This window comes from Erpetoichthys calabaricus, chromosome 14, assembly GCF_900747795.2.
Source record: "Erpetoichthys calabaricus chromosome 14, fErpCal1.3, whole genome shotgun sequence".
In the NCBI taxonomy this organism is placed as follows: Eukaryota; Metazoa; Chordata; class Cladistia; order Polypteriformes; family Polypteridae; genus Erpetoichthys; species Erpetoichthys calabaricus.
In genome coordinates, this window is record NC_041407.2 from 35,100,850 (window position 1) to 35,113,448 (window position 12,599).

Consider the following 12,599-nt stretch of genomic DNA (forward strand, 5'->3'; position numbering starts at 1 on the left):
GTCTTGTCTTCTAATGCTTGCCTAGCAATTCTTATATGGTGAACTCCTGTGCTAAATGTGGCTTTGTGTTAGCTGTACATGTGAGTAGAAAGAAAAGTAGATTTATAAAATATTTCTACAGAGCACAGTGACATATTAAACATATACACTTATTACTTATTACACGCTCCACTGCCACATACCTGGTTTCACGATCCAGCAGTTTCAGACTCAGTTACATAATAGATAGATAGGTAGATAGATAGATACTTTATTATCTGGGGTGTGCCACTCCATTGACACTTTGGCTCAGCACAGCTTTAAGACTTGTGTCCGAAGTGTCTGTCTGGAGGATAAAAGGCATAGAAAAGTCAGGTGCTTTCAATATGGGAGCTGACGTAAGGGCCATTTTCAGGTCACTGAATGCAGCTTCTGTTGTATCATCCCATACCACGTGATTAGGTTTCCCCTTCTTTGTGCGGTTTGTCAAGGGCGTTGCTCTCTCAGAAAAGCGGGGTACAAACCAGCGATAGTAATCTGATAAGCCGAGAAAGGCCTGAACCTGCCTCCTGTTTATCAGACGGGGCCACTTTAAAATGGCATATATTTTAGAACACTGTGGTCTCACCATACCCCGGCCCACTAGATAGCCTAAGTATTTGGCTTCGACTAACCCAAAGTAACATTTTTTTGGATTAATACGAAGACCAGCCTTTGCTAGTGACCGCAATACAGCACCAACCTGCTGTATGTGTTCTGCCCAGGTGCTAGAATAGATGACAAACGTCATCCAAGTAGGCAGCACTATACGAATTATGAGTACGGAGCACTTTGTCCACCAGACGTTGGAAGGTCACAGGTGCCCCATGTAATCCAAATGAGAGAACACAATTCTGCCAGTGCCTGCTAGGGGTGCTAAACGCTGTCTTCTCCTTAGTGGAGTCCGTTAAGGGAACCTGCCAGTATCCCTTAGTTATATCTAGAGTAGTCAAGAATTTGGTATGTCCTAGCCATTCGAGGAGGTCGTCCACTCGCAGCATCGGATAAGCGTCAAATTGGGAGACTTGGTTAAGCCGACAGAAGTCATTGCAGAACCTCCAACTTCCATCTAGCTTGTTCACCAAGACGATAGGACTGGACCAGGGACTGTAACTTTCCTCAATCACACCTAGGTCCAGCATTCGTCTGATCTCCAGCTCCACTTCAGTCTTTTTTGCCTCAGGAATTCTGTATGGGCATTCTCGTACTATAACCTCAGGTTTCATCAAAATGTCATGTGCAACCAGGGAGGTCTGCCCTGGATTTTCACTGACTACCTCTGGGATGGACAGGATAACTACTTCGAGCTGATGTTGTTGTTGGCGAGTCAAATTATCTCTGAAGTTAAGGTTTAATTTATGAGCAAAGAGAGACCAGGGCTCTCCAGAGGAGGGTTCGGAATCCCTGTCCTTCCACGGTTTCAGCAAATTGACATGATAAATCCACTTGCTGGGACGACGATTCGGTTGTTTCACCAAATAATTAACCAGCCCGTTCCTCTCCTTAACTTCATAAGATTCCTGCCAATGATCCAATAATTTGGAGTGTGAGGTAGGAAGTAAAACCATGACCCGATCACCGAGGCGGAATTCCCAAAGAGATGTGCCACAGGTATAACATCAGACCTGGGCTGCTTGCGCCTTTCAGGGTTCCCATGCGTCCTGGAAAACCTGAAAATTTTGAGGGTTATTTTCCAGTCATTGAAATGACCTGGAAACTGATCGAAATGGCCAAATGTCCTGGAAATAATCTTTCTTGTCCTGGAATTTTATTTCTGTTTTCACTTTTTAATTTTTAAGTTTGAAACAGCTTGCTGTTCATAAGTCTAGATATTATGACAGCTGAGCTAGGTCGTGGCCTCTGCTGCGCAATGTCTCCACCTACTGAGACATGTATAGGCAATTATATTTATAAATGATTCTTTGACTGGTGGCTCATTTGATGGAGTATTGCCAAAGCCCCTCTTGCAGCATTGCAGAAATGCCAGGATGCGATATGTCCAATACCTTGATGATGAAAAAAAGAAGAAAAAGGAAACTGAAAATGACAAGCAAAGAGAAGAGCTCCGCTCTGAAATCACAAAAGTGGCAGCAAAGAGACAGAAAATAATCATTAGCATTGAGGCAATGCAAGAAGAAGCAGATGCAATGGCAGAGAAGGCTGAGAGAAAACAGGACTTTACACTGCTCACAAAATCTAATGCCTATCTTAAAAGTGTTGCTGAAAAAAAGAAAGAGGTCATCGGTCTGGATGCAGTTTTATCAGACCTCAAGGAGCAACACCAGCATTGTTTCTAAACCTAGGCCTACACCAGATGCCTTTTTCATAGGTTACACTACAGTGACTTATAGATTGTTTTTTTTTCCAATATACTGGAGTTCAGGCTCTTATCCTTTGTTCCTAGTATTCTTTCTAGTTTAACCAAGTTTTCAACTCAGGAATTGATGGCAAGGCTATCATGATTTAAAATGGATGTATTTTGCTTCTTTTCCCACAAAGATAAGTTCTTTATTATAATCTTTGTCGTTGACTTATGCAAATTCTACAGCTGCTGTATTCCCAGTAAAGCTACCAGTTGAAAGTTAACTCTGACTTTGTTTTGTCGCGTGCCAATTTTTGCATATATTAGTGTTATAGGCATCATACACATGATATAGGCAATAAATTGGCTTTATGCAGTTTTGTTTAATACAAACATTGCACATAAATTTATTTGATACAAACAGTGACATAATATGTAACTTTTACTGAAATTAGGTCACTATGGTAGCCTATTTGATGGTGTGATCAACAGCTCTATACTGAACATTATGGAATTGCTCAGTATATGTCAGTGTTTGGAGAGTTTTCCACATTCCAAGAGGCATTTATTTCTTTAAAAGAGTTTTGCAGTTTAAAACAGCGTGTAACAAAAAGAGGTCAAACAACTCCATTATACATCAGTGCATTAATTGGTGTTGCCTTTATGTAATTTAGCATATCGGTGACACTAAGTCCCTGCATAATCAAAGAGAAATTAAAATGGCGTTAAGCCTGCGACTAAAGTGTATGACTGTATGACCAGATCCTGTCATGAATTTCCGGAAAAAGCTCCTGGAAATGTCCTGGAAAATGATTCCTTAAAAAGAGTGGGAACCCTGGCCTTTTCCATGTACGTTTTTAGTATAGGTCTAATCTTTTCAAATCTATCGTGTAACTGCACAATATATTCCAATATATTTGTAGAAGGGAGAGCCTCTTCCTCCCAGCCTTCTTTTAAAATATCTAATATGCCCCGGGGTTGTCGTCCATATAGTAATTCAAATGGCGAGAACCCCATGGAGGCTTGTGGGACTTCCCGATATGCAAAAAGGATGAAGGGGAGGAGCTGATCCCAGTTCCTTCTGTTCTCGTTGACTACCCTGCATAACATCTGCTTGAGAGTTTGATTGACACTCTCCACTAGACTGTCGGTTTGAGGATGATATACTGTACTGAGGTCTTCAAATGCTTTATTTGTAGTAGCTTGGCAGTCTCCCTAGACGTCTGCGAGGTAAAAGGTGTCCCTTGATCCGTCAGGATTTCTTTAGGGATGCCTGATCGCGCAAAGACCCCTACCAATTCCCGTGCAGTAGCTTTTGAAGTAGCTGAGCGCAGCGGAACAGCTTCAGGAAACCGGGTAGCATAATCTACCAGGACCATTATATATCTGTTACCACAGGCCAAGGGTTCTAGGGGTCCCACCAGATTGACGCCAATAGGTTCAAAAGGGACATCAAATAAAGGCAAGGGAACTAAAGGAGCAAGGTCCCTCCTAGGAATCTGTCGCAATTGGCACTCCGGACAGGACGTGCAAAAGCAGCGGACCTCCTCATTAATTCTGGGCCAAAAGAATTGGACCATAATTTGCTCAAGTGTTTTTTTCGGGGCCCAAATGGGCTCCCATGTATATGTGCTCGTTCACAGACTTGTCACCAGTAAGTCTGGTAGAAATAACAGGGACCTCACCTCTCCCTCGTGTTCTGCTACCCGATACAACAGATCATCATTCAACACAAAGTTAGGACCCTGTGGCATTGGATGTAAAGTGCATTGGCCGTCTATCAGAATGACTGCATTCTTTGCAAACTTAAGGGGAGAGTCATTCCATTGCTCCCTTTTAAATAAAGCCAGAGTCTGCATTAGTTGAAACTGCAGACGTGTGAGAGGGTCAGAGTCGACCTCAAGGGGTGGGTTTTTATTCAGAGTCGGCTCAGTGCTTATTGATGACGTGTCATTCTGAGATGTCCCGGGTGTTTTCCTGTCGTTATTAGAAGCCAAACTCCTTCTCGCAGCCAGCTGTATACACAGTGTGGAGGAAGTTGAGGGCACTGACTCCACGTCCGTGACTAGACCTAGCAATCTTGTGGGAGTAGCGTATGTGCAAAGGCCAGAGGAGTAGCGAGGGTACTCCGCAGACCCCCTTGTCTCCGCGTAGCGCCGCCCAATGTGCATCAGGTTCTACCTGAGTAGTTTGGGCCAGCTAACTTGGGGAGAATGTTGTAACTCCACAGAGATATGACCCCAGGATACTAGGTCCATGAAGCAACAGCACTATCAACTGCTCACCCATGCAACCTTTCATAAGAGTTAATCAATGCAGTGTTCAATTTGCTAGTAAACAACATTTCTATTGTTAATACTATGGTATACAGCTGTATGTTTTGTTTTTTTTTTTGTTTTTTTTTACCCCACTTTATTTTAAACTGCAGTACAGTGTCTCCTTGTCAAATCTCTTCTAATGGTGTGTTCAGGGATTTAACATCTTCCTTTTTTATGTGTGTTTTAATTTTGCAATATCACGCATCTTCCTTGAAGCAGGTTTACCTTTGTGAAATGTTTTGATAGCTAAATATTAAGCCGAATGTACATTTAACACAGCTATTATAGTAGCCTTGTTTATTGCGTACGTCTGTTTATTTTTTGGTCTTCTATTACACTGAACAGTATATTTAGTGTTATGTATTGGGCTTCGTGTATACACGATCCCATGTGCCTATGGTTTCCACTTTTCACATCTTGGATTAACAGGCTCAGCCTCACTTTGGGCTTATTGAGCAACAGGGCTAACTTGTGGTACTGCATTGCTAGGATGAAGTTCTGTTTGCCCTATTCTGTTGCAAGTACATATTTGTTGAGAATCAAAGACGTGGGCTTTTCTTTATTATAATCATGCATCACCCCTTCTCCCCCAAACCCAATGACCCCTGCAAACTATTTCTGGCATAAACCCTGATTTTAAGGCTTTGTGATTACCATATGAAATCAATGGAAACTGTAAACCCCTGATTTTTTTATGTTTTTGTAGTTTTATTTTCATATCCTGAATCCATACATTTTTGAAGCATTCTTAGTTGAATGGTAATGTGGTGCTAAAGTTCTTCAGACACATGCATGGTATAATGTATTTTAATTTCCTTATTTATATGAAATCTTATCCCATGATGGTCAGTGAATAGACAGATAAACAGGAATGCATCCTTATCTCAGGAAAAATAGTGCCAAATTTATTACTTCCCTTTGTTGCTATAAATATCTCAGAAACATGGCAAATTAACATTTTACAATTTTGAAGTATAGTTTTGATGCTTTTGTTTTAATATTTGTACAAATTTTTACCAAACTGCAAGAAGGGGCAATGTCATGTTTTTAAAAGAATTATAACAATGCTTCACTTTTTGTGGAAAAAATACCTTTGTCTTAAAAAGTGCCAGACTTAACATGCATTTTACTAAAAATGTAATTTAATGCATAGCTTTACATGATACATCAGGAATTTCCTAAATTAATAATACCTCATATGTATAGACAAGTTTAGAATTATTTAGAAGGTTTTGAAAAGGATATACTCAGTTTGCATTTTCCCCTCAGAAATGGATATGCTGCCTTTTTTGTTGACCTTCATTATGTGTTTCTGGGAAATCCAATATGGGATTGTTGCAGGAGTAATTCTGTCCAGTTTCATTCTACTCTACAGAGTTTCAAGACCCCAGATTCAGGTCAGTAACCAAGTTCTTTTCCACTTTTGATGATTTTTTTGTTAACATTTAAATTATCAAAATGTTGTTTTTTTATTTCTTTTTATGTTGTTCTTAAGAGAAAATTAAATTGTATATGGATCCATTGTGTGTAACACAGTATGATAAAAGAACATATGAAACCTTCAACAACAAAAACAAAGTCTTCACAAGAAATAGAAGAATTTAAAAAATAAATAAATAAAGACAATACAAATAAGCAAACAAATACAAAAAAGACTGGATCCCTAACAAAATAAGGCATTCCCTACACTCAATAATTAAGTCTGTCATAATGGTAAAAAACACAGTCTGATGCTATATAGTCAGTTGGCCATGGTGGGGAAGAAAATAAAAGCTCTAGCTGATAGGATGCTGAAAAATATAAAACACTAGGGGGATCAAAGATCAAAAGACTCCCCTGAGTATTCTGCATGTGTTCTAAAGTTATTATTATATTGTGTTATAATAAAGTTATTGTTATCTTTATTATTATGATACACTGTCCAAGAAGATTTAATGCTACAGGTTTCTGGTTGTTTAGGTACTTGTATCCTTGTCAAAATCAAAGGCAGCTTCATTAGAGTAGATTAGAAATAAATAAATGTTATTAATCTCATGGGAAAATTTAGATGCACACAGCAGCAAAAATATAAATCAAGGATAAAGACTCACAAGACAGATAATACAGCTTATCAATCAATTAATCAATCGCTATGTTAATAAAAAAAAATAAACTTAACAACTACATCAGTTGGAAGTTTTAAATTGCCTGATAGTTGTGGGCAAAAAAGACCCCCAGAGATTCTTCTTAGAACTAGGACACTAGTGGAATGAGCCTACGGTTAAATGTGCTTCAAGAGAGTGCCTCATGGAAGGGATTTTTCATGATGGCACTCACTTTTGCTATCATTCTCTTTTTTACCACAGTACTATACTATTATAGTACTGTCATAGTACTGTGATAAAAGAAAACAGAGTAAAGCAGTGGAAAGTGAATAGTGCAAATTAAAAGCATACAATATCCATACAGTAACAAGGTTCAGTTATCTTTGTCCTTCTTTAAATAAATTTCAATAAATACAGAATTTGGCTCAACCCAAAGCCTTCAATTTGACTTGGAAATATTTGTGAGTCATTTTCCTTTTCTTGTTTTTTACCTGAAGTGGTTTGTAACTTGTTATTCTTCTTCTTTTGATTTGAATTCATATGTAACTGCATACGTTTTGCAAATTAAAACTAATGGGAATTTTACCTTTCTCATTTTTATTCCATATGAAACACAACTATTGTTCTTACATATATTTATTTATTAAACAAGTATTTGACACACATAAGAAACATAAAAAGATACACATCCACAAAAAATATCATGATTCCCTTACCTAAGTCCTCAAATGCATTGGTGTGTGCGGAGGTTAGAAAATGTCACTGTTAGTTGTGCCTAGTAAAAGTTTAGAACTTAACAATTTAAGAATGAAAAAATTACTGTACTTTAAAGCATTTCAGCACCTATGGGCACCCCTGCTCTATATGTTTATGTAAAAAATGTAGCCTACTATAGGCTTTGTTTGTACTTTTTGATTTTGGTTGTGACCAGACTCCATTAAATTATGAAATTTGTACACATTAATAAGAAGTTAATTTTTATTACATCTGACTGCTGATGAAGATATTACTGCCAACATGCAGCTTTAAAAATGTGTCAGACTGGAGCCCTTCTCCTAACTTCTCATTTTTCCTTGTAGTTTGTCTGAAGCCTCTCCTGTTGGTGTTTCTTGTTGTGTCTACTGACATCACTCAATTTCCTATTCAATTATCAAGCAGTTTTAAATTTCTAATCATATGAATGGTGCAACACTGTAAATATAAATATACCGTATAACAAATGATTTTTACATTTACATTTTTGGCTGACAACTTTATCCAAGGCAACTTACAATATCCATCGATCATCCAACCCACTATATACTAACTACAGGGTCACGGGGGTCTGCTGGAGCCAATCCCAGCCAACACAGGGCACAAGGCAGGAAACAAACCCCGGGCAGGGTGCCAGCCCACCGCAGGGCACACACACACACACCAAGCACACACTAGGGACAATTTAGGATCGCCAATGCACCTAATTTGCATGTCTTTGGACTGTGGGAGTAAACTGGAGTACACGGAGGAAACCCACACAGACACGGGGAGAACATGCAAACTCCACGCAGGGAGGACCCGGGAAGCGAACCCGGGTCTCCTAACTACGAGGCAGCAGCGCTACCCACTGCGCCACATATCTTTTGTTTTTGTTTTTTTTTTTTTTACATTTCGAGCACAGACAAGTGATTTGCTCATTGTTCACACAGTGTCAGTAGTGGGATTTGAATCCACAACCTCAGGGTTTGAAGTCCGTAGTTTTAACTGCTATGCTACACTGCCTGTCATACATAAGTATACATACTGTATATAAGTGCTTGCATAAATGTCAGGTATGAGATATGTACAGCAGTATTGTATGCATATCTCAGTTCTATACCTAAGCACTCAACAGCCAATGGTTCAGTACATTTAGATTGTTACAAATGTAACATTACCATTTCACTGATCAAAAGTTTTTTGATTAAAAGATATGCAGTTAAAGAACAGGACAATGTACTATTTGTGCCTAAAGGCTGGAAAAGGGCCAGGATATGAAACATAGTGAAAACTAGAAACAAATTAAAATCGAGAAAATGAATCCTTCTGCACCAAAGCTTAATCACAAATCAGTAATCAAAGTCAGAGGAAAAATAGTAAGTTTCAGAAATCAAGAATTTTTGGAAAGAAATGTGCACTATGTTCAATTGTGTATTTTATCTAAATCACTGATATGAGTTAATTGCCTCACCAGTTTTTCAGGGGTCATGCTGATGACTTAAGACATGGCGCTTACCAAAACTATATTCCTTGGCAATCAGGAGCAGCATTCTGGTAACGAGAATCATAACATGGCAGTGCCAATATGCAAAACAAAATATTGTTGCAGCACAGACAAATAATCATCTCTATGATCAGGAAACATAGTGCAAAAGTAACTGCACAGAAATGTTCCAGAAATAAAGAATCCCGTATTCCCGCATATATTTTGCTTGGAAAAAAATATTTAAGAGATATTATTTCTAAAGTGAACATCTCATAACACTGACAGTGCTAACTAAGAAGGATTGTGAAGGAGGAGATAAACACATCATGCCTGCTGCTGATGCTGTACTCACTGCCTATCACATTGGCTTCCTACATTTAGACTTACTACATTCAGTAGTAGCAGTGTTAAGATTTTCATATGAGAACCACATGAGGTTGCCAAATGGCTAAAATATAATGAATGGAGCCAGAACACTGTGTAAGAATCACCACACAGGAAAATGAACAAAAATATGAGGTAGGGATATAAGATAGGTTGGCAGCCCCGTTTAAATATTGTTTTCCTTAAGTAACTTCATAAAAAAATAAGTCAAACTCCTGTAGAGGCCTCTTTGATTCTGATGTTATATGTTTGGATTTTTGGCTGCTTTTTGAAAATTTTTTGGGGATTGTGGACTTCAATACCAGAACTTGCTTTTATTTGCTCGGCGTACCTTTCATTCTTTTTGCTTGTTCTGGCTCTTAGAATGATAAAGTCAGCATCTCAGTCTGAACAGCATGACAGTCTTACTCATTATCTTTAGATTGTGAAAAGTGAAACAGGAGTGGCATAACTTTAGATATTTTAAATTCACGTTCAAGTGTAATGATAACATTTCCTCTGCTGTCTGTATTTTGGTGAGGTCATTCTATGAACTGGGATCATTCTGATTTGTCCATTAAAAATGTTATTTGGAAACATAATAATGATTGTAATTTGTTACTAAGAGTAGGGATCCACAGACCTGCCACAAGTTCTTTTCATTTTTCAGTAAAGAAGCCAAAAGATTCTTGACCATTGTCAGTGAATTGCAAAGCTTTGAACAGCAAAGCACTACCTTCCTTTCCTTTCCAGTTTAGCTCTAGCCTAAAGATAATTCACAGGCACTAGCCAGTTGGGGAGATGAGCAGTAAAGACATTGAGGCATAAAAGGAAGTGTAGAATGGTGCATGTTGAAGGAAGCACCAGTGACAGAAAAACAATGGAAGCAGTAGCTCACATCACAGGCTACACAGCAGGCAACAATTAAAGGACTGGAATGTTTAGTACAAGTGTATATGGTTCATCAGAAATTTCAGACAATAACATGCAATTTTACAGGAACAGAAGTTTAATAATGGGCTCTGCTTAAAGGGAATCTTATGGATTTTTCACACGCTAGTCCAAAATGTAAGAAGGTACTAAATAGAGCCTTAAATGCAATTAGAAAGTTTTTAAAAATCAATCCTACAAGGCACAGGTAGCCACTGTAATGTTACTCAGATTTTCTCTTTTTATTAAAATTGTTGCTGGTGCGTTTTAAACCAAGTGCAGACTTTTTTTTTTTTTTGGTCATTTTGATAGGAGTGCATTGCAATTGTCTTGACAGCTAAAGGTGTACTTTTCAGCATCTTGAGTAATATAAAAGATTGGACTCTTAAGTGAAAGAATGCAGTTCTTAGCAGTGTCCTTAACATGCAATTTTAAGTTTAGCTCTGAATCTAAAATGATGCCAATACTCTTTACTTGCAGCCTTATTTGGAAAGCCAGAGGCTAAGTTTATTTCTAAGGTCCCATAAAGACCAGTCATTCACAAAAGTTTCTCCCAAATCAAGAGGTGAATTGGGGACCATGATTTGACCAGAATTAGTAGATTAGGAGAAACCATTTAGACGAAACTTGTTTTAGGTGAATGTCAGTCAATTCTTTTACTGATGAAAAATTTTAAGTGCTATAAATTATATGCATATTTCAAGAACTGATCAACTACAACAGATATAATGGTGAAACCATTGGAGGGAGGTAGATCAGTAATGAAGTCCATTGATAAATCTTTCCAAGGACGAAAAGGAACAGAAATAGTTTGAAGGAATCTCAGTGTGAACCATGAATAAAAATCAAAGGTCATAAGTAACGTGCAGCATTGGCCAATGGAGCAAAGGTAGAAGTGTTTGTAGACCGAGACTGGACATTGAAGGTTGGGCTAAGCAAGCCATTGCGTTAGGGCATACAGGGTTCCCTTCCTGCAAGGACTGTTTTTAGTATGACATTTGCATGCACCAAACTTATACAAATTGAAGAAGAATCGGGGTTGTGGACACTAGTACCAAAGTTGAATGCTGTCAGTAAACATGGGGGACAAAGTTTTAACTATTTGTCGGAACAGGTCTCATACTATTAGACTACAGATGAGCCTGTTCTAGATTGAGCCATGAAGCAAATGTTGGATTGTCACACCTAGAAGACCACAGAAAAAAAAAATTAAATTGTGGCACAGGGCCAGGGAGATACTTCTTAATGCTTATGGGGGGATGGAAACTGTTCACTTGTCTTCCTAAACACAGACTATATTGAAGAGTAACCTGAAAGCATGTGAATGAGAAGAGGATTTCCAACAATTTGTGAAGAGGATTTTCCACAACGTCATATTTTATTTTTTCTGCACTATGGTCTTTTAAAGATGATTTTAATGATGAAAATCATGGGTACTGCCAAAGGAGAAGTAGTTGGAAAAATGGCACTTGAACTAGTCACACATGCAACATGTACAATTTGTTTGTTGAATATTGTTTTCATAATGGGAATAGTGGGATGTTTTCATTTTAGATTTAATTTATACACAAGTAGGAGTAATATAGTACAAAAGGGTGTGAAAAATGTGAATATTAAAGTGAATTATTGATTTATGTTAGTATCAGATACCATGTTAGAGCATTGTAGGACATTAGGTGCTAAGATCAAACACAGGATAATTGTGATGTTAATAATTTACAGGGTAGAATACAGACTTTAATATTAGTGAGAGAAAGTGTAAGGAAGATTTATGGCTAAGGGAAATGATAATAAGCTTAGAGATGCATAACAAATTAATACATGTTGTTGGTAATACAGAAAAGATAAAGAGTGCTACATCTTCTTGGGGCCAAAATAACATATACATGTTATTTAAATAACATATAAATAATAAATAGACCATAACAGTGATTTAGTGCTTTTTGCAAAGTGTCCCTTTGAGTCTGTAAATTGTGAATTGGAAAGTCCAAATGCAAACTAAAGATCATAACTGGTGGCAAAAGGCTTTTTTTTACATCAGTAAGGAAATGTGGGTGCAACTCTTGCAGTACGAATGTGTTCCTGAAAGGGGCCAGTGTCTTGCATCAATGAGAATAGTGCTGATGTCCTATGAAGGGAGGATTGACGCCTACTGTCCAGCAAAGATAACTGCCTGCCTTTAGTAGGAAACAATACAACACGAAATAATGGTGCCTAACATATACTGTATCATGGAATGAACCAGGTGACTTTGTGGATGTGAGCGTAATTGTTTGTATATGGTTTCTATCTTTGGCCATTCTTTTAGGGGAATGTAATTGTACTTTTAAGGGGGATAGAACAGCTACCTGTGTTACTACCAA

The 12,599-nt window shown here is 38.0% G+C and overlaps 1 protein-coding gene across 2 annotated transcripts in view; it reads left to right on the forward strand.

Annotated features, from left to right (window-relative positions):
- The window catches only part of slc26a11 (solute carrier family 26 member 11), a 131,662-nt gene that overhangs the window by 98,732 nt on the left and 20,331 nt on the right, over positions 1-12,599 (forward strand). The window contains exons 13-14 of one of the 2 annotated variants that reach the window (XM_028819302.2): positions 5,908-6,035; positions 11,529-11,847. In XM_028819302.2, the coding sequence (XP_028675135.1) occupies positions 5,908-6,035; positions 11,529-11,564 (164 nt within the window). In that variant the 3' untranslated portion in view covers positions 11,565-11,847. Of the gene's footprint in view, positions 1-5,907; positions 6,036-11,528; positions 11,848-12,599 lie in introns of those variants that run through there. The other variant, XM_028819300.2, reaches the window with a different exon arrangement.